Raw genomic sequence first — 22,305 nt, 5'->3', positions numbered from 1 at the left:
TCCTTTGCACCATATTGCAATGAGTGGAGTATGCAACTTACATGTGAGGACAGTTAAAGTAAGCAGCAGAATGCATTTACTTCACAAAATTGAAATGCCAGACTCATATTTATACCTGAACGTGCATATCTATAGAGGTGTGTAAGTGCATGCCACAGTGTATTCCTGGCTGTTGAATTCAGCAGGTGATTGCAATGTTTTGCATTTTTTTTTTGTACAAATATGTCTCAAAAATCACAAAATAAAACATTTTTTTTAAAAAAGCACACAGGTTTATTGCATATCAATCTCATGTATAAATTCATTGTAGCATTGGAAAGATTACATTTGGTATACATTCCTATTCTACAGCATTAAACTCAAAATCAGCTTTCTTATTCATTATCTTAAGGAATTTCTCTACTCAAGTACATTTTGTTTTTTTTTTATCACAAGCATCAAAAAGAATTTTTCCCTCCCCACAAAAAATAAAATAAAAAAAAGAAAATCGCTTTTTGATTTTTTTTTCTACACTTCATATCTTTTTTTTATATTTTCCCACATAAGCGATTTAAAATTTTTCATATTAACAGCTGTCTTTTCTATATCATCGGCAGCTGAAGCATCAAGTCCCGGACAAAGAACCTAATCACATATACAGTAAGTGCATCTACAGATTTTTTTTTTTTATAATTATTATTTTTTTTATTTTTTTACTTTTTCGATTTTCCTCTTTTAAAAAAATTCACAAACAGACACATTGACGGCTAGCCCACCAGTCATGCACAGATTTGTCTATGAACATAACAGAAGCAATATACAATCCAGAGGGAAATGGAACAAAAAAATTGAATTGTTCCAAAATCATTTTCCTCAAAAAACACCAAAATGAAATTCAGACATTTACAACTTTGTTTTCCCGCAATGTACAATTTATTTTTAACAAGGGATACAAGATAATTTTTTTTTTATTGTGTCTATTATAAACACCCAACTCTTGAAAATTTACCGCTGTCTCATAGAGAACTTTGAAATGTAATCTTCTGTTTGCACGGACAGTAAAAGTACACCCTCCCTCATCCCGATTAAAGAGCATGGACATGAAAGTCAGGAGTTTGTGGAGATGAAGTCATGATAAGAAAGAACGAAAAAAAACCCAGACATTTAGTAAAAATGTTTAATAATAATAATGGCTGTAAGGTCATTGGCCCAATTTAGAAAAAAAAATAAAAATATTATTTTGTAGAATTGTGGTTTTAAATCTGGAACAACTTGTTTAATTGATTAAAAATTGTATTTGGAGTTAAATATAATATAATCCAAGTAATTATTTATCCAGTAGTCCAGATTTTATAGCCTTTTTTATTTTTAAATAGATTTCTATATACATTTTTATCTATTTTTTTGTAAGTTTGTCCACTCAATCTATTGACATAAGTGCGTGAATTTATTTATTTATTTTGCTATTTTACTACCATAAGGCTATGTTCACACGTTGCATTTTTGTTCCGTTTTTTTACAGATTTTTTAATGCAAACTAACTTTACAGTACTAGAAAAATGTAAGAGATCTCAGAAACCTCATGCGCATACTTGTTTTTAATTTTACCTGACTGAATGGGAAAGTTGTGGAATTTTTCAAATCTGCATCATGTCAATTCTTTCAGCGTTTTTGCAGCGCTTTTACAACCCATAGAAAGGAATGAGATTGCAAAAACACAACTGAGCATTTTTGTGGATAAAAATGTACTTTATCAAACATGTATCGTAGACAAAGCAAACAAGTAGAAAAAAAAATGCAGCAAAAAAACCCTGAAAAATTTGGTGCCTTGAATGCAGCATTTTTACTACCGAAAGAGCAGGTTTTTAAGCTGCAAAAATGCAACGTGTGAACACAGCCTAAGACTATAATCAAATTATTGTTCAGAAATTTCTAGGTAGCTATAAAAAACAGAAAAAAGTCAAATCATAAAATTATGGGTACAAAATTGCAGCTGATAGATTATTAGTCTCCATCAGCAATAATTGGACTTGAGGAACATTTAGGCAGGTTGATAATCAGGGAAGAGCGTTCCTACGAACAAACGCTCACGTCAAGATTATCGGACTTATCTTAGGCTACATTTCCACCATGAGCTTTTAGTGAGTTTTGAATGTTGCAGATTTTCTGCACCCATTAAGTACTTGCATTTTTTGAAAATACACAGAATACACAAAATACACACACTCACCAAAAACTCATTGTGGGAACATAATTTAAATGGGTCAGCAATCACCTTACAAAAAAACGAAAAAAAAAACCCGCTTGTTTGTCAGGTGAGATGTGCTTCTAAGCTTGCTTAATAATCATCGTTCTTGGCAGGACATGCGTGTGAACATAGCACGTGCTGCCGATAGCATGTAGCCAATCGGGGTCACTTAGAGGCCGTGGTGGGCCAATCTAAATAAGCCATAAGTGCAATCACTCATATAAAGTTTTACAAGAATATTAGATTACCCTTTTTGAGCATATAATAGAGCGCACTTCCGGAATACTTGGTCATGCATTTAAAAATTTCTGGAGATTTTTTTACATTGAAAATCTAATTTGTCTTTAGAATAAAGATTTTTTTCACTTTCAAATTCATGAAAAACAGGTTCTGAAAACACAATCATTTTTGAAATTCAAATTTGAATATTTCTTCGTGAATACTCTATAAAATGACAGTGATTTTGTTTATAAGCCTAAAATGTCCTCCTAAATATTAATATTGCTGTGATTGATGAGTAATATATATATTTGCATATTTCTACGCATACAAACAATTTGATTATTGTTGTGGTCTTGTTGAAACTGCAAATCTGAAGTACAGCAGAGGGGTGTTGCCTGTGTTTAATTTCCTTTTTTTAGTTTCCATTCCGAAAAGAATAGCTTAATTTGACAGTTCACTGTTCTTAGACCTTGGGCCTCTTCCAAGTAACACAACATGAAGCCTTAAACTTTTCAATTTTTCTGTTTTTTATCTAATTAAACACTATTTTTTTTAAATAACTGACTTTTTTACAAACTATATTATATTGATTACTGGAAAATGTGCTTATTGCGCTAAATTAACACATACAGCTGTGGCCAAAAGTATTGACACCCCTTCAATTCTGTCAGATAATACTCAGTTTCTTCCTGAAAATGATTGCAAACACAAATTCTTTGGTATTATTATCTTCATTTAATTTGTCTTACATGAAAAAACACAAAAGAGAATGAAGCAAAAAGCAAAACATTGATCATTTCACACAAAACTCCAAAAATGGGCCAGACAAAAGTATTGGCACCCTCAGCCTAATACTTGGTTGCACAACCTTTAGCCAAAATAACTGCGACCAACCGCTTCCAGTAACCATCAATGAGTTTCTTACAATGCTCTGCTGGAATTTTAGACCTATCTTCTTTGGCAAACTGCTCCAGGTCCCTGATATTTGAAGGGTGCCTTCTCCAAACTGCCATTTTTAGATCTCTCCACAGGTGTTCTATGGGATTCAGGTCTGGACTCATTGCTGGCCACCTTAGAAGTCTCCAGTGCTTTCTCTCAAACCATTTTCTAGTGCTTTTTGAAGTGTGTTTTGGGTCATTGTCCTGCTGGAAGACCCATGACCTCTGAGGGAGACCCAGCTTTCTCACACTGGGCCCTACATTATGCTGCAAAATTTGTTGGTAGTCTTCAGACTTCATATGCCATGCACACGGTCAAGCAGTCCAGTGCCAGAGGCAGCAAAGCAGCCCCAAAACATCAGGGAACCTCCGGCATGTTTGACCGTAGGGACGGTGTTCTTTTCTTTGAATGCCTCTTTTTTTCTCCTGTAAACTCTATGTTGATGCCTTTGCCCAAAAAACTCTACTTTTGTCTAATCTGACCAGAGAACATTCTTCCAAAACGTTTTAGGCTTTTTCAGGTAAGTTTTGGCAAACTCCAGCCTGGCTTTTTTATGTCTCGGGGTAAGAAGTGGGGTCTTCCTGGGTCTCCTACCATACAGTCCCTTTTCATTCAGACGCCGACGGATAGTACGGGTTGACACTGTTGTACCCTCGGACTGCAGGGCAGCTTGAACTTGTTTGGATGTTAGTTGAGGTTCTTTATCCAACATCCGCACAATCTTGCATTGAAATCTCTTGTCAATTTTTCTTTTCCGTCCACATCTAGGGAGGTTAGCCACGGTGCCATGGGCTTTAATCTTCTTGATGACACTGCGCACGGTAGACACAGGAACATTCAGGTCTTTGGAGATGGACTTGTAGCCTTGAGATTGCTCATGCTTCCTCACAATTTGGTTTCTCAAGTCCTCAGACAGTTCTTTGGTCTTCTTTCTTTTCTCCATGCTCAATGTGGTACACACAAGGACACAGGACAGAGGTTGAGTCAACTTTAATCCATGTCAACTGGCTGCAAGTGTGATTTAGTTATTGCCAGCACCTGTTAGGTGCCACAGGTAAGTTACAGGTGCTGCTAATCACACAAATTAGAGAAGCATCACATGATTTTTCGAACAGTGCCAATACTTTTGTCCACCCTCTTTTTTATGTTTGGTGTTGTGGAATTATATCCAATTTGGCTTTAGGACAATTCTTTTTGTGTTTTTTGATTTAAGACAAATTAAACGAAGATAATAATACCAAAGAATTTGTGTTTGCAATCATTTTCAGGAAGAAACTGAGTATTATCTGACAGAATTGCAGGGGTGTCAATACTTTTGGTCACAACTGTATGTAAATGAATTAATATTTATTGTTTTGACCGTTTTTTAAATCTAAGGTTTCAGGCTTAACTAATTTCTAGAATTATATTAATAATTTAAGGGTAATATTACTAAGAGCAAATTATCAAAGGGGATGGATTTTGTTTATATTGCTTCATTAACCTCTATTATTTTAGGATTTCCTGCTGATTATTCAATGCATTTTTATAATTTGAGGTTAGAGCATAATTATGTCAATGTTTGTTTTCTATATTACTGTTATTTTAGTGATTTGAGTTTAGCACATATTCGATACTGCTACAAAACTCACAAAAAATTATTCTTAAAAATACTGTACTTCTTTGTTCATTGATTTTTTTTTGTTCAATTTAAAACCACAAAACTTTTGAGGTTAACTTTTTTAACGCTTACATTTGTAATGCTAAACAAACATCAAGTAGGTAAAGGGAAAATCGTGAATTTTAAAAATTTCCAGGACATTATCAGTCTAAAGGTATGTGCACACGTTAAGTATTTGCCGCAGAAATATCTGCATTTCTTCATGTCTTGGCGGGAAAAACGTTGCTTAAAATACATGCACGTTTGCCGTTTTTGCTTTTCCTAGTACTAGGAAATCCCTCAGATTTTGTGACAAAAGTGCAAAGAAAAAACATGACAAATACTTAATGTTTGCACAGACCCTTAGCCCAGTCAGGTACCCTTAAAATCAGTCATTTGGTTGAATGTTGTCTGTCTTTTCTAGATGGCATAGCTTTGCAAATTTTCAATTCAGTTCCAAAATAAAAAATACCAACACAAATTCCCCAAAAATAAACAAAATAAAACAAAACAAAACAGAATGCCTTCAAAATCCATACAATTTACTTAATATAGATTTGGGGTGCTTACATTTCCACTCCAGTGTATAATTGAAATGCCATTATGAGAACATTATGTGAAATGATGAAGTAGGCCATTGCTGCTCTTGACCCCAAAAAATCCCTGTCAAAATGATTTGACTTTTGAAGCCTTCGTTAAAGGATATGTATACATTATTTCACTACATTTTCCACACTCCTATATATTTACATTTTTGCTTTTTCAACCAGGTGTCTAGTGCTTTTAATACAGTACATTACAGAGTGCTTTTAAGCGTCTTTGAGCTTCTCGACAGTGACATATTCAAAAAATATGGCACCCACCATCATGTAATTGTGAAATGAGATACTTTAAAATCACAATGTTGCTATTTGCCTACGTGAACCTTTAGAAAAATCATACTTTTTTTTAAGACTTAAATGGTCTTTGTACACCCGCCCGACCAAATAACAAATAAATACAATACTTAGGCAAAAAAAAAAAAAATAAAAATAAAAAACAAAACAAAAAAATAATAATTAGGAACAAAAATATTTTTACAAACTTATGATTGTCCTGGAGTATCTCAGTTGTGGTAGTCATTAAAAATGAGAACAGATCACAGCTTTAAGCATCTATCTACTGAAATAAAGAATCTAAATACCATAAATGCTGTAATCGGCAAATGATGACCAGAAATTGCTAATAATAAACCTTATTTGGCACATGATTTTTTTTTCTAACACCACAAAACCTTGTTACTTTGTTTTGGTCCTTCACTATTTGCTTATATTAACATTTTCTTCACAATAATGACATTTTATGAAAAAATACTGTTATAGAAGTAAATAAGAAAAAATCTTAGGGGCAAATTTCAACAAATATATACAGATTAAGATTTTTTTTTTAAAGTTCAAATTACAATTTTTTTTGTTTTTATTGGCCCCGGTGAATAATAATTTAAAATATAACAACATGGAAATAACATTAAGTTTTCCCCCCAATCATTTATTATGCCATGAAAGGAATGTCTTATAAATGTTGAGATTGGAATATCATCAAGATGAAACAAGATTGCCACTGTAGCAGCTTCAAATTCTTCCAAGCTACATCAGAAAAGGAAATACAAAAATTCCAAAATGTATGTTCTGCTAATTTTGAAAAATCACATCTCCATTGGGTACTGCTGTCTTGTGGGGATACTCTACTCAGACGGAGGTGGCCTCTTCGAATTGGATCCAATACAGTAACTTGTAGCTACACCTTTAAAAATCTGGTTACACTTTTGTTCAAATGAAAAATCCTAAACCTTTGGTTTTCTATCAGTAGATTTATTCAGTTTACCAATTTTATGTAAATTTTGAGCCAGAAAGTTACAAAATTTAGATTTCGTAATGAATATTTTTCTTTCTAATTTGTATTAAAAGCCTCCATTTTTGCAGAATTTCATGTTATCGTTGTTGCCCAATTTTCACTTGCATATTACTTTCTCTAGTACATGATTACTGTACTAAATTATACTTCAACTTTTTGACTACTTTTTATTTGTTTTGTAGTTGAAATGATTTGATGTTAATAGTTACTCAATGTCAGGCACATAGGTGAGCTGGGTGGCAAATTGTTTGCATGTAAAATTATGAGAAGCCAAAATTACATCTAGAGCCTGTAGTTACGGTAAGTACAGCACCATAAACATTTCCGCCAGGTATAAGAATGTTTTCTTTCTATTTTCAGCCTGTAGGATATTTCTAGTGATTCAAAAGCCTATGTTATGCAAATATCTGTCATAGGTTTATGTACATGGTGGAGTAAATAAGTGAAATTTAGAAGAACTTTCTGGAGGATCCACAAAAAATGAACAGAGGTATCACTGGACAGATGTAAATTGCAGCAAACTTCCAAATGCTTGGTTCTTAGTGACTTCTTGTTTCCTTTTAGCTATCTTCCGCATTGCAGAAAAGATGATGTAACATTAAAACTTGTGTGTAAGCATTTTTGTATGTTTTTTTTATTTTTTACAAATGGTTCATAGGATTAAAAGCTCCTGATTCTGATGCTGCTCCGGCCATGTTCAACCAGGCATCCAGGGAGTTGTGGGAAGTATGAAGAGAAGTATTTTCAGAAAGAGACAACATCATTGCATAAGCCTGTGGGGAAATAAAAATAGGAACAAGAAGTTAAAGATTAGAGAACTATATAGCAAAAAAAAAATCAAATAAACATGCAGCCGACCTAGATTGGCCTTTGAGTGCTCCAAAGTTCCAACCGAAGAGTAGACTTTAATGCACAGCTGTCACCATATGAATAACATCATCATATGGAGACTATTGCAGCTTGGCTTATAGCAGCTAAGAAAGAATACATTGCAGAATTTATTACTCAACATGTGCCAGTTTTGTGGCTTTAAAACTTTAGAAATGATGGCATGGATGGACATATTTGCAATGTAATTGGTAAATCTGCAGTTTTCTTGCCACAGACAATATGACCCAAAAGGCAAAGCAAATCAAATTAACACCTGCTAATCAAAGGCATAGATTATATTATTTGGCATTAAGACAACCTAAGATGTGCTAAATTCATTGACAGACATGCACCTCTTTATAGATCTGGAACATTTCACTCTGTTGACGTTCAGTTTAAAGGCTGCCAAACAGATTAGATGGCTGTCAGCCGAGCAATGATTTATCCGACAGGGATCTCAGTCGACTCTTCCATACACAAGAGTACTTGATTGACTGAGTACTCCAGTGTTCTCTATGAGAAAGCTGCTGATTGACATATTGGCTGGCGTCATGTCTCTTGGAGAAAAAAGGGATTGGCAGTCCAAAATCATATATGCGCAATCGAGATCGCTCCCGACCGTCAGTCAGCCACTGTCCCCATACACATTAACGTAATGTCTGAAACAGTCGATAATGGTGTATTTGGCCTACATTAGTCTAATGTGTATGGGGGCCTTAAAGGGGCTATCCAAGCTTGACATTCAAGTTATAGATATAGAGTGACTGCAGAATTGTGAATCCTCGCAGTGCACACACTGTATGCTGTAAGGTTTCTGCTGTGCTGGGGAGCAGACGGGCGCAGGACTTCAATCAATGCAAGTGAATTGAGTGAGGCTGGACATGACTAGGTGAAATGTGTCCGGAAGTGTGCATATTGCATACTTACGGTCACTTGACCGTCATCTGCTCCCAGCGCCGGCATCGGAGAACCCTGACTGCTTGCTGTGTGTGCGCTCTGAGGATTCGCAAGTCTCATGGGGTGACTGTAGACTCGAAACCCAAGCCTCGACAACCATTTTAAGATTGGCTAAAACAGCAATTTTAAGAAATCTGTCTTTGTGTTCATAAGGGGAATTAATGCACCTCCCAACTGTTGCAAAAATTACTTGTCATCGGGAATATGCAAATACACAACAGCCTGCATGTGCACCATCAGACAGAGCAAAACTCAGATTTAATACCCTATTATTTTCATTTATTACTCATATGTAATAAAATATATCTGATGTTATACCATGTGCCATAGAAAAGTAACTCGTTTATTTTTTCATACCATTGCACAAAGACAGTTAGTACATTGACAAAAATTAGCAGACACGTAACAGAGACATGCAAATGGCTTGCTTTAAAACAGAAGACGACACAAAGAAACAATCAGATTTTTTTGCCAACTGCAGTGAATTTGTGGAGAACTGTATCACTTTAGAAAGTTTGCCTATCTTACATTTAAAAAAAATTGTAACTCTAATCAAGAACATTACATATTATAATTATAATAACCTTGAACAACAGACTTTGATGACTGCAACTTTATCTCCATGCTTATAAGTGAAAGTAACATGATTCAGAATTTATTACTTTCTTTTCATCAATTAATCACTAATAGCTAAACAGGAAAATGATACCATATTAAAGAGAAATTGAGACATTCTGTCATGTAAATATGAAGAATGGACTCCTAAGGTATTGTTTTTAAATATTTTTTACATTTTTCTATAGATTGTATGATTTTGAAAGCGCATATGTTATACCTACATATGTCATTTGTTACAGCTCTTAATACGGAATTTGAAGGCACTAGTGAATTTACATTACAATATTTTAAAACTTTTTTCAATGTATTGTAGGTAGAAAGCTACTGTAAACGCAATTATTCTGTACCTACCTGGTTTTTAGCCTGCCTGTACAGAGATTCTTTAAATGCCTCAGAGTCTAAGGTGGAATTAAACACATCTTTTACTTCAAATGCTTCCTCTGCTGTTTTGCGAAGGTCCAGCCCCTTCCCAAAATTCGGAATCTGCTCCACATCTAACAGACGGGCATCTTCCTCCTCCATACACCTGTACCAATGACCAGGGGAGGGGAAGGGGATGACCCTTCATTAGCTTGTCTGGCCTTTATTCAGGCGAGCCAACGTTGCACGTTAGCTTTAATATCTTGGGTGTTATACATGCACATGTAATGGTGTGCACAGACAAAAGCCACATGCATGAAAGACAAGCACAAAGAGTCAAGTACAGAAAGTTTTGAAATGGATTAAGACAAAAACAAGCCACACACGAGGTCCTATACCACACAGTGATGGAGGTTCTACAGTGAGTGATAGACAATGGCAACAAATTGTAAGTTGTTCAGTTAGTTTAACTAATATGTGATTCGTATAAAGAAACTGCAAAATCATAGTCTTCTTGTCCATTAAGTCTGCGTAAAATTTGTGTTCCCATTAACTGTTGACCACATTTAGACCACAACCATTGCTGGTCAAAGGGAAATCATATATTGGTTCAATAGTCAAGCCATGAGTTACGTCAATTAATTGACTTGCCACAAGTTTATAGATTATATAGTTTTTTTACTCGCAAGTCACAACATAGCAATTTTCAAAACTCTTAAAATGGCCAATGTTTTGATCCATCCAAGACCTTGCTCACAGCCTGTGTCTCCTTTGTGTGGATATAAGCTCTTGCAACCATACAGGTGAGACACAGGCAATGTGAAAAGTTTTGATTGGACCAAAAAGGTTTACATCTTGAAGGGTTATTCTCAAGTTGTCTCTTGAGCAGCTCACAACTCCTTTCAGTCTCCTCACTTCCTGGTTTATGAAAGGACTGGCTTTCCTCCATGTAGCGATAACAGGGCATTTGAACAAGCACAGTTAGAACCTTGATGCTTGGAATTGTAATTACACACTACTTATAAGAGCAGTTCAGTCAGGAGCTGAGAGGGACGATGGTGACCAGTTAACTGTTGTATAGAAATCAATGACCTCGAAAGAGTTGACTGGTATGTCAAGAGTTAAGTCCTGAAAAGTAAGTATTGCATATTCTCAGCCTGGTTCTGGTGGTGACTGAGCTTCATGGAAACCAGCTGCACACTATGAAAGATAAAAGCTCTCACTGCAAGAGAATGAAAACAAATTGAAAAAGCAAGTCAATTGCAAACTTGCTAATTTTCATGCTGTCTAACTAATTAAAGCAATTCAATAACTTGAGAATACCCATTTATGTGTTCGGGAAAATTTGCTATATGGTGACTTACAAATATGAATCTATTATAATTTACTAAAGACTAGCCTGGTTGAAAATTGTTTATTTTTCCAATCATTCTGTAAAACTCCCTTCCTTGCCAATCTATCTATAAAGCTAAGGGATTTAGTTATTAAAAAAATAATAAAAATCAGTCATTTTTATTTATAACTATTCTTCAATGTGCAAATAATTGACACCTTATTTTAGTCTTTATTTTTCCCTTTCATTAGTATCAGTGCACAGTAATGACAGTGAAACATGGACATGAATCATGGACGTTAAGCATGGCAGCTGAAGCTACACAAGGATGACTGACCTTCTGGTGTGATCAAAGCTCATAGAAAGGGATGTGGGTTCTTCATCTTCCTCATCCTCTTCATATGCTTCCTGGGTCTCCATTGTGGGTGAAACAGTTTCATCTTGTGATTTTCCTGTCAAGCTTCCATCTTCATAATCTTCTTCTAGATCCTCATCTTCATCTTCGTCTACATCTTCTGGTTTCTGGTTGACTAGGATGCAGCCTCTTGAACTGCTATCGATATCCTGAATTTCTGTTCTAAAATAACAGAGTTAAAAGAAAATAAAAGTGTTAAAACCAGTAAGAAACTTTCTAAAACTAATCAAAGATAACATTGGTGATGTATTAACCAATATTTGGTTGACTCATCAAGAGCTTGAGTGCCATTATTCTAGGAAGCTGATATTTTCTACTGTCATATCATGCCAGACCATGATCTTTAAACCCTTCTTGACATGTTTAGTTTCCATTTTTGCACTTTTGTTTTTCCTCCCCTTCCAAAAGCCAAAACTGTTTCATTTTTCTATCTACCGGTAAGTATGTTTACATAGGCTTTCTTTTTTGTGTGTGTTGAATTGTACTTTTGAATGGCACCATCTATATTATCATGTGTTGTACTGGAAAGCATGAAAAAATTCCAAAGGCTGCAAAATTGTGGAAAAAAGCACAATTCTGCAATTGTGTTTTAGTTTTTTTTTACAGTGTTCATTGACCTAGCGATACAATTCCCCAAATCAGTACTATTACAATGATTCAACACATACATTTATTTTTAATTAAAGTGGTGGAAAAAATTCAGAAATGTGTAAAAATGTTTTTTTTTTTTATTGTTTTGGTCCTTATTTTCAGAGACCAGCAGTGTTTTACATTTTTGGTCACTGGAGCTGTGGGAGGGCTTGTTTTTTGCACCATGAGCGGACCCTTATATTGAGAACACCTTTGCGCAGACACGATGTTTTGATTACCTATTTTATTAGTCTCATGTGTTGCAGCAGCTAAAAAAATGAAATTCTAGCTTTTTTTATGCAAATTGCCTCTTCAGAGAAAAAGAGGATTTAGCTTTTTTAAATTATTTTTCATAGTATGCCATTTACCATTCAAGTTAATTAATATTACATTTTGATAGATCAGACTTTTACATACATAACAATACCACATATGTATATTTTTAGTTCTTTATTATTAATTGGGAAAAGGTAGGTTACTAGAGCTTTAATATATTTTATTTTTTTTGCAGTTTTAAAAACCTATTTTAAAATTTTTACTGTAATCTGTAGTCCCCTTGGAAGACTTGAACGCACAATCATATGATTGCTTTTACTATGTATACCATAGTATTGCAGTGTAAAGCAAAAATCTTGATCTTCTATGAACATCAGCCATAAACTGGCTTTCATAGCAGTAGTATCATGACAGGGTCTTTAGCATGACAACCCATTGGGGCATCGTGTGGGCACCAATGGGAGGTAAGAATAGCGTACCCCCTGAGCCATACACACTATCACAGATTGACAGCAGCATTTAACTGGAGAACAGTCGTAGCTGGATCTTAGCTCCACTCGGGGCTGTTAGAGGCAGATGATGGCTGAATAACATTGCCATCATCTCCCTGAAAAGATGCGGGCTCAGCTCCTGAGCCCATGTCAAAGTCAGGGAGATGGCATACCAATATACCTTATTTTGGTAAGGGGTTAAAGACGCATTTTCATGAAATTTACAGTTGGCTTCTGTGCTCTCGAAAAATGAGCACTAAAAATTAACAACCTGATGGAAAAAAGTACTATATTTTAACCTAGAGCTACAAAAAATACCCTTCAGGATTTTTTTGCTGTCCTGTTTCCTTGAAAGGTCTATTTGGAGCCCTGGATTTTGTCACTTAATGTAAACACATAAATGGTATGTTTGTATTAGCCTTTTTCACTCAGTTATTCTTTATGATAAATGCCCACATTTGATTCTCTCTCAGGAATTATTCTGCCAGTCTGAAATGTATTCCTTTTGTCTATCTTTATCCCACAGCAGGAAAAGGCTGAATGATCTCCAGTTCCCTTCAGGAAATGCCACAACAAGTTTATTTCTTAAGTGTGCAACCTAATGCTTTCACACCCTCTTCCCCAAGACACAAACTCCATAAACTGGTGATTAATGAGGCCAACATAAAAAAACACAAGAACATGCATATTGTGAAATTTCAGGGCCATTTTAGATAAGACTGTAGACCTGTGAATTTATGGCCCAGTTGAGAAACAGTGTGCTGTTCTCAAATATCTTGTGCCGGTGACTTTGATGGGGTGTCAAAAGTTTATGGTATTTTTATTTTTAAGGCGTTCTTGTTAGTTACCTTCAGGCTGCCAGCTATAAAACATTGCATAGACAAATATTATTTTGCTATAAAAATTCTGCTTGAATAGATCACGTTTTATTGCAGAGGTAAAAGGAAAAAAATTAGTGTATGAATTGTGGAACCACTCCCAATCACAATGACTTTTGTTGGAAGCGTAATTAGAGCAAGGAGATAAAATTTTAGTTTTAAAAAAAGAAGCTTTGTGAAAAAGAAAAAAGTAACAAGATTTTTCAGGAAATCAAAAATTTCCTTCACTATTTATTTCAGGATGGAGATATTGTGTGAGTTTTAGAAGTGACGGTGGAGAAAAATGCGGGGCTGTGACACTCCCCCAGCTGTGAGTTTTTGTAAGCTTTCTGGCGTAAAAACCCTTGAAATGTTGCAAAATTTTCATGCAACTTGAAAGTAAATCCCATCAGAAGTGTTAGCCAACTCCTGAACACCTTTTGTAAGATGTACCAACTTCATAAAGAGACGGCACATTTTAAGGGCCTGTCACACTAAGCGATATCGCTAGCAATATCGCTATAACGTCACTGGTTTTTGTGACGTTATAGCGATATTTCTAGTGATATCGCTATGTCTGATACTTACCTCCGACCGCTCCCCCGCTGGTTATCGCTGATCGCGCGAGAACGTCCTGGACAGTTTCTCGTCGTCAGCTTCCTGCTGTGGAGACGAGCGACGCGTGGACGCGGGCGGGAGGATGTCAGGATCGCCTCATCTGACAGGTAAGTAGCAACCCCTGACCCCTGCGATGTCGCTGGTGAGATCTGCCTGTGTGGCAGCTCACTAGCAACCATTTAGCGATGTACCAGCGATCCTGACTGCATCATATCGCTGGTTGGGATCGCTGGTACATCGCTAAGTGTGACAGTACCTTTACTCCAGCTCGCATTCCATTTTTGTTCACTGATCGGACAAGCCTTTCATAAATAATATAATCGGCGCCATTTCTACAATGTTAATGCTGCATCTGCCAAGGGTAGCCTGACACTTTATGCCATTTGAGCACTACCGCAAATGAATAGTCAATAATAGTGCAGTTATTGAACTTCCTTTGGACGTTCGGGGTTCATCCAAAGGAAATGTGAGTGAAGCAGCTCTTTAGCAATCGCTGATTGTTATGCCATGTGAACCATACATCCAATGTTAAACAAGAAGACCTGGTGCCAATTTCTCTGCAATGGGGGTCAGTGCAGGATGTGAGTATCTGTGATTGCAGATTTATGAATCCTCACTGCATGAGCACAGTGCATGCTGTCAGGATTCTCCAGTGCCGGGAATGGGCGGTGATGTGGCACAGTGGATGCTGTCAGGAATATCTAGGGCTGGGAGCGGGCGGTTATGTGGCACAGTGCACTTTATCAGGATTCTCCGGTGCTGGGAGCGGGCGGTGATGTGGCATAGTGCATGTGGTCAGGATATTCTGGGGTCGGGAGCGGGCGGTGATGAGGCACAGTGCACGCTATCAAGATTCTCCAGTGCCGGGAGTGGGCGGTGATGTGGCATAGTGCATGTGGTCAGGATTCTCTGGGGCCGGGAGCGGGCAGTGATGTGGCACAGTTCACGCTGCCAGGATTCTCCGGTGACGGGAGCAGGTGGTGATGTGGCACAGTGCACGCTGTGAAGATTCTCTGGGGCCAGAAGCGGGCGGTGATGTGGCCACAATTATGTAATTTGTATACTGCTGGCCCCATTCCAACTAGATGCGTCCGGCTTTCACTTGTATTGAATGAGTCTGCTCACATCTAGTCAGCACGTGACCTCATGTATGCAAATTACATACTTGTGATCAGGGGCCCGCTAACTCCCAATACCGACGAGTCCTGAAAGCGTGCCCACTGTGCGTTGTGAGGATTAACAAATCTGCAGTCACTTAGAATGACTGCAGAGTTAAGCCTCAAGCCTGGACAACCTGTATAGAAAGAATGGGAATACTTTACGTGGAAATGACAGTCAAAAAAAAAAAACTAGAATGTAAAATGGGGAAAGTGTTAATATTATGTCATGTCAATTTTGGAACCAGCAAACACTGTATAAAGTATGAAGAATACCAAAAGAGCTAATAAACTGGTGCTACACACGTATAAGATTGTTACATGGTTGTAGTTATTGGACCATGCACTCCTCAATGCCATTTTGCCTCAATAGAACTGTAGGTATTAGTAATGGTGTTTGAGGAATATCTTTTTCAGAACCATTGTCCAGGACCATCTGAAATAGCTTCTAAGTAAAATTTACCGTAGATGACTGCCTTATACATAAGAAACATTTCAACAACAACCATTTTCCTTTCAAAAAGTATATATAAATGTATGTTCTGCTTGACATTTGCAATATTTCCAGAAAAGGATCTTAATCTTGCAGTTGAAAAAAATGTTACTGAACATATTAAAAACATGGAAAAAATATAAACATAAAAATATTCTTGAATGCTGCAAATGTGTTCAAGTGATGACAATGTAGCTTGAGGCCTCTAAACTGTGAATGGTTAAAATTCCCATCTGCTATGCTGAATAAACAATGCAAGCTCGGGGATAAAAAAAAAATTGGTTGGCGATTACATGGCTCTTGCTGTCAGCATCTCCGAATGCCATTTATCACCCACCCAGACAGACAGAAAACAAACCTCATTTTGATAGGCTCTATTCTCGGCTCTCCTGGCGACATTTGCAGCCTGTGTGGGAATTTAAAATGAACTACACCCCTTATGTTTACACAACGCGCTAATGAGATTCATTGGGGAATAACCTGCAAAATGTGACACAGATGCTTCATTAAAGCTTTTGTTCATTAGCCGTTCTCATGAATTATTTTTATATTAGTTAATGTTAGTTTTTTAATATTTCAATTTTCATTAGGCAGGTGAACATGTTCTAAGCAGAAACTGGAAAAAGAATATCTAAATGATCCGCCATGATCACCATCAAGTCATTAGGAAAAAATATTTCATTTCTATTGTATCCTGGTTTTTAGGGACACCGCATCCCTGGTGGTTACTATGATATTTAAAGTGAATCTGTCAACAAGATTTCACCCCCCAAACTGTTCATATGTGTATGTAGCTCTGTCAAAGACAATTTCAGCAATGCCTTTGCCAGGCCAGTCCACTCCTCCATTACTGAAAAATCAGCATTTGAAATGATATGTTGATCTGAAGCATCTGCCACTCCAGCTCTATTCCACACCTAGCATCACCCCTCCTACTTGACTTACAGCCTCTATGCCTGTGTTATGCACAGATCATTTTGGCTGCATCAATAAATCACGCTTGTTTCACCTGCAATTATTTCTGTGCCATGGTATTCCTATAATAAATCTGACCTCTATGCTGTGTGACTTCAGGCAAAGGAAACATCAGTCAAGCAGGAGGAGGCGGAACTTTTCCGGGAACAGAGCTGGAGTGACGGAAGCTTCAGATCTACAATTTCAGCCGCATTTGCATATGAATTCAAACACTGATTTTTCAGTAAAAGAGGAACAGAATGGCCATGTACAGGTATTGCTAGACTTGTCTTTAAAAGAGCTACATGTTCATATAAACAGTTTGGGGTGTGAACTTCTGCAGATTCCCTTTAATAAGACACTCCTGGCAGAACTGGTTCACTGTGTCAAGTAACTTTTGGGTGAAAAGAGCAAATGCGAAAAATAGACCTATTTGATCATTAAACAGGCTTGCCACTTTATTTTACCAAATGTGATAGGGAAATCATTTTTTGGCATTTACAGGTTCTCCTTCTTCCCCACAGACTGCACAGAGCTCCTCTTCTCATTGGTCAATAATAGAGGAGCATGTAACCAGCTCTGTCCTCAGCCTCCTCCAATGGAAAAACAGCTTTTCCATGTGCAGCCTTTTTCTATTGGTGGAGGCGGAGGACAGATCTGGTCACATCCTCCACCAACAGCCAATGAGAACAGGACCTCTGGGGAGTGTGTGAAGGCAGGTGGCACTAGCCAGTGCAGGAGGAGGACCTGCTATACTAATATATTAGAAAATGCCACAAATCATATCCCCAACACAAAAAAAAGCAAAAGTGGCCAACCGCTTTAAACTTTCTACTGCTTTAGACTTATATGTGGCCACATGTAGTGATGTAATTAAAATGTAAAAAAAAGCTCAAATGTTTGAACAGACCCTTACTCACGTTAAGTCATTACATCTAATGAATCAATATTTTTTATATTAACTAATTATATTCTTTCAAAATATCAGAAAATTAAGAAAGGATGGGCAACAATGTAACCAGTTAATTATTGTCAACTAAGTAGAACTTTCTAAGCCAAGGTTATTAGTAACATGACAATGTAACTGCTATATGATCTTATTGCAATAAGAAAAAAAAAATTTAAATTGCCTTTTTAACCTAAGAGCCTGAGAAACCAACTCAACAAAAACAGTGTTAAAATTGTGTTGAAAGCTTCCTACACCTTCCAGCTTTTAGATAAATAACTGCAGGCTGCAGGCCCCAGCTGGGACAGAGTGATCTGAAGGGCGGTCACACTGCTGGTGAAGGCTCATGATTGAGCCATGAAGAAAGAGAACTTTTGTCTTATTAGATGATTAATGCAATGTCCTTCGTTAATTTACCAGCCACTTAATTTCAGCCTAATAATGGACTAGCTGCCGTCTCCGGCTCTATACATACAGACAGTTTATCCTTCACACTCTGTAAATCTCCCAAGCTTTGTATATTAATACTGAACGTGTGGTTTATTAAGTAGATCTTCTGATTCTTATGGTTCTTTATAAATCGAATTTAAAAGGGCTTCTACAAAAATGCCCAGTTTGCACTAGATGATTAGTGACAGACGGATGAATAATCAATTAATTGAAAGAAGAAGGGTAAATTTGTAAGGTGCAGAAACACTGAAAATCCTTCTCCAAACTTCAACATTTTTCAAAAACTTTGAGTTTGTACTTGATGACTATGTGCACACAAAGTTTTTTGAGGCGGTTTTGGAGAAGCCAAGATGAAATGAAATTCCATGCAAAAAATCAGCAACAAGACTCTGTGCACATAACCACTCGGTATGGGAGCACAGAGACTTTTCAAGAGTTTTTGGAGCAGAAAGAGAGCACAAGCTAATGGGAACCTCTCGAAATGAAACTCAAAAATGCAAAGTTTTTCAAAAACGTTGAGTTCTTGCTCAGTGGCTATGTTCACACAGAGATTTTTTGAATAGGTTTTGGAGCAAAAACCAAGAGGAAATTAACAGGAAACTTTAAATCTTTCTAAAAAATTCAAAACTACTCAAAAACGTGGAGGTTCTGCTCAGTTTCCTCTCAAAAACTCAGCAAAAAGACTCTGTGCACATGTAGGGAAGTGGACTGACCTATGGACCTGTTTGCAGTAGGAAGGTGAATGCAAAATGTTCAATAAAGGTACTTGACGTGGACTGCTGTATATGTAAGTGGGGAGACAGCTAGAGACAGTGGAAGATGGTAAAGTACTGGGTTTGGCCAATAGGGAGAGACCAAGAACAGCAGGAAAAAGAGATGGTACTGAAGTTTGGCCACAAGATGGAAGCAGGGAGCAGTGAGGAAAGGGCTTAACAACAGCTTAAGACTACGAAACCGCAGAGACATGGGGGGTGGAGTTACAGGAGTTCTAGAGGGGAATTCCCGGGGAGGGGAATAAGTAGTGAGAGAGAGTTCCAGAAGGAATTCAGTCCAGGAGGAGGGGCTCAGGAGAAGAGGAGCCGAGAAGGGAGAGACGGACAGAGAAGAAGCTGCGGGAGGCACTGAGGAGAGAGACGGTCAGGGGGTGGCCCTGACAGGAGAGCCGCAGGACAGAGAAAGCCCGGGGGTACCAGATGGACGGACTCGGACAGGGGAAGCGCTGTGGCCGTAGGCCTAATGGCAGCCACAGTGAAAGAACTGCGAGTGACGTCACTGTAAGAGGAAAGAGAAGAAAAGTGAAAGGTACCCGGGCCAGTGCGTAGAAGCTGTCGTGCTGCTGTGTGATGCTGTGGTCGTCGAGAGGACGGCCAATAAAGAGGACCTGTTGAACGCACATCGGTTTCTGTCTCCAGTCTGTTCGCGGCGAAAAAGGGACCAATCCCCAGTCGGCACACGTACCTACACACACATAGCTTCAGGACACGGAATCTTTTGAGGAGTTTTTAGTGCAGGAACTAAGGGGAAACTCTCCAAATCCAACTCAAAAATGCAAGACATCTCAAAAACTTTGAGTTTCTGCTCAGTTTCCTCTAAAAAAAAAAAAACTGAATATGTAAATAGCCACTTTCTTCTCTGAAAACTAAAAATAAAGACCCCCAAAGAGTTGTTTTCTGAAAGTTTGTTCCAGTTGATCTGCAATTGAGATCAGGAAGAAAAAAGGTGTTGTAGGGCAGACTGGGTCATGCATTATGGTTGTATAAGTCTTCTTTACCCTTTATCCCTTCCCATCCCTCGGGTGGACTTGATGGACATATTTTTTTTTCACCCATATTAATTAAGTGGCTATGTTTCTTGTGTGGAAATTTGATCTACTCTGTACTCAAAGAAAATGTACAAAAAAGGGACTCTCTCAGATCCGGCAATGGACAAGGGACTATATCCATTTGACTTTTCGGTGACAAATTCTGTCATGTGTAGAGCGATATCAGGCACTTTGAATTTAAATTCCCAAACCTTTTGCGCTCAGAGGAGATAAACTGGCACCAGTGGTGTCTTTGAGCTACTTACTCCACTCAATATGCCAAATATTATGGTCTACTTCGGCTTCCAGGCTGATAGCTCTCATTTTTATCACTTTCACTGTTCCATCTCTATACTTCATCAAGAAGCTAAGCAGTGTCAAAGGCACCAGGCTGCATCTTATCCCATTACTTTATTGAAATAGCATGGTCATTTTAATCATGCATGGCCATGGTGATCAGCATAGATAGCCAGTAGTCAAATGATCGTTGATATCAAGTCTATCGCCATCTTATGTCATGTAGCAAAAATTCTACATGTTGACATAGAAGACAGATCATGACACTAAAGCTCGCCATACACATTGGATGACTGTTGTCTGAACAATGGTTTAGCCAATCGTTCAGCCGGCAGCTATCCCACACACAGAAACACTTGTTCAGCCAAGTGCTTCTGCCTTCACTATGAGAGAACTGTTGGCAGACATTACAGACAGTGGCTAATCTCCTACAGAACAAAAACAATTGGCAGTCCAAAATCAGACCTTCCCAATCAACACCTCCCCCAACAACCAGCTGACTGGGACTTCCTGTTAGGAGTCAGATTTCTGCCTCTCCTTTGCTGAAATCTAGATCCTCACATTCTGCAGTCTCCTGCGCTTTTCCTGCTGCAGAGGAGATTGCAGAGGAGATTGCCCTGCGGCAACTCTCTCCAGAGGCTAAGTCCTTTGTTCCCTCATCTGAGCATGCTCATGGGACGAACCCCCATTGGAGTTCGGGAGTCAGGTGCTCAGGTCCTGTGTCGAATCCTATTGGCTCTTCCTGGAGCCTTGGAGATTTCCGGAAGGTCCTGTTCACTATAAAAAGCACGCATGGCTGTTCCGCCATGCGCTAGTATATTCATTCTTGCTGCTGTATGTTTGTAGATGGATGCTTGGACTGGTGAATGACTCATTTGAAACCCCCATTCCTCTGATACTACGTCTGTGTGAGTGAGTTCTGCCAGTAGCAGCGCTAGCGCCAGCGCGCATTTGCTCCATCTATATCAGCAGCTTAGCATCTGCATTGCGCCAGCGTGATAGTGGCGTTTTGCCAGCGGCGCAATTATCGCCGCACTGCGATTGCAGTCCTGCCGGGCGTTTGCAGTTGCGACACCACGCACACGTGTCTCTACGGTAGGTCTAGACGGAGTAGTCCTGCTGTCTAAGGCTACTCCTGTGACCATGAATACCGCGTGTGCATCGCTGAGATTCTGTGACCTTGAACAGACTCAGCGTTTCTGTGCTTGGTTTTTGCTTGCAGCCTCTGTGATTGTAACAGAGCTTGCTCAGTGCAATTGGGTGCAGTTTAACCCTTTGCACACTACCGCCAGATTGCTCTGCCTTCACTTAGCTGCGGTTTTTCCAGCTTCCGCACGGTGGACCCTGAGTGGCGAAGGCACTGTAATTATATTTTTGTTTAGTGCCTTCCGCCACTCCTAACACTTCCATACATATAAGATTGCTTGCCGAACCTGTTGATATTGACGGGTTTGATCAACATTAGTCTAATATGTATGGAGGCTTAAAGACCACTCCAGTGACTTTTCTTTTAATTTTCCCAAGTGCTATCTTTCATGTATGTGAGTCTAATTAGTGTAGCAACCTACTACCTTATAACCATCTTCTCCTGGTATCAGCTCCACTTCGGCACTACATCATCGCATTTGTGACCTACCGAATCACATAGTGATGTATGGAGCGGAGGTCTCTTTTGGAATGTTCTTAATGTAAGTTTATGAGAATTTGGGCTCTGTATTCTTGTTCTGAATCCATAGACTTGCATTGAGAAAGAGATCTGGCAGGCTAAAGAGGCGGTCATGTGAGTCCGGAGAAGACAGGAGCATGGCTCATACCGGGGTAAGACGGGGGCCTGTGAGTACATACTGTGCATGATCCCTAGG

At 38.2% G+C, this 22,305-nt stretch overlaps 1 protein-coding gene across 5 annotated transcripts in view; it reads right to left on the bottom strand.

The window, feature by feature from the left end:
* Window positions 1–249: 249 nt before the first annotated feature.
* The window catches only part of PRDM16 (PR/SET domain 16), an 842,524-nt gene continuing 820,468 nt past the window's right edge, over window positions 250–22,305 (bottom strand). Inside the window, exons 15-17 of one of the 5 annotated variants that reach the window (XM_073561698.1) lie at window positions 11,396–11,635; window positions 9,717–9,891; window positions 250–7,693 (exon numbers count right to left, since the gene is read on the bottom strand). In XM_073561698.1, coding sequence (XP_073417799.1) covers window positions 7,562–7,693; window positions 9,717–9,891; window positions 11,396–11,635 — 547 coding nt within the window. In that variant the 3' untranslated portion in view covers window positions 250–7,561. The other 4 variants (XM_073561697.1, XM_073561695.1, XM_073561694.1 and 1 more) reach the window with 4 other exon arrangements.

This window comes from Dendrobates tinctorius, unplaced genomic scaffold (assembly GCF_039654945.1).
Source record: "Dendrobates tinctorius isolate UK_male_01 unplaced genomic scaffold, ASM3965494v1 ptg000326l, whole genome shotgun sequence".
In the NCBI taxonomy this organism is placed as follows: domain Eukaryota; kingdom Metazoa; phylum Chordata; class Amphibia; order Anura; family Dendrobatidae; genus Dendrobates; species Dendrobates tinctorius.
The sequence above is the reverse complement of the archived record's forward strand: the minus strand, read 5'-3'. Positions and strand labels throughout refer to the sequence as shown.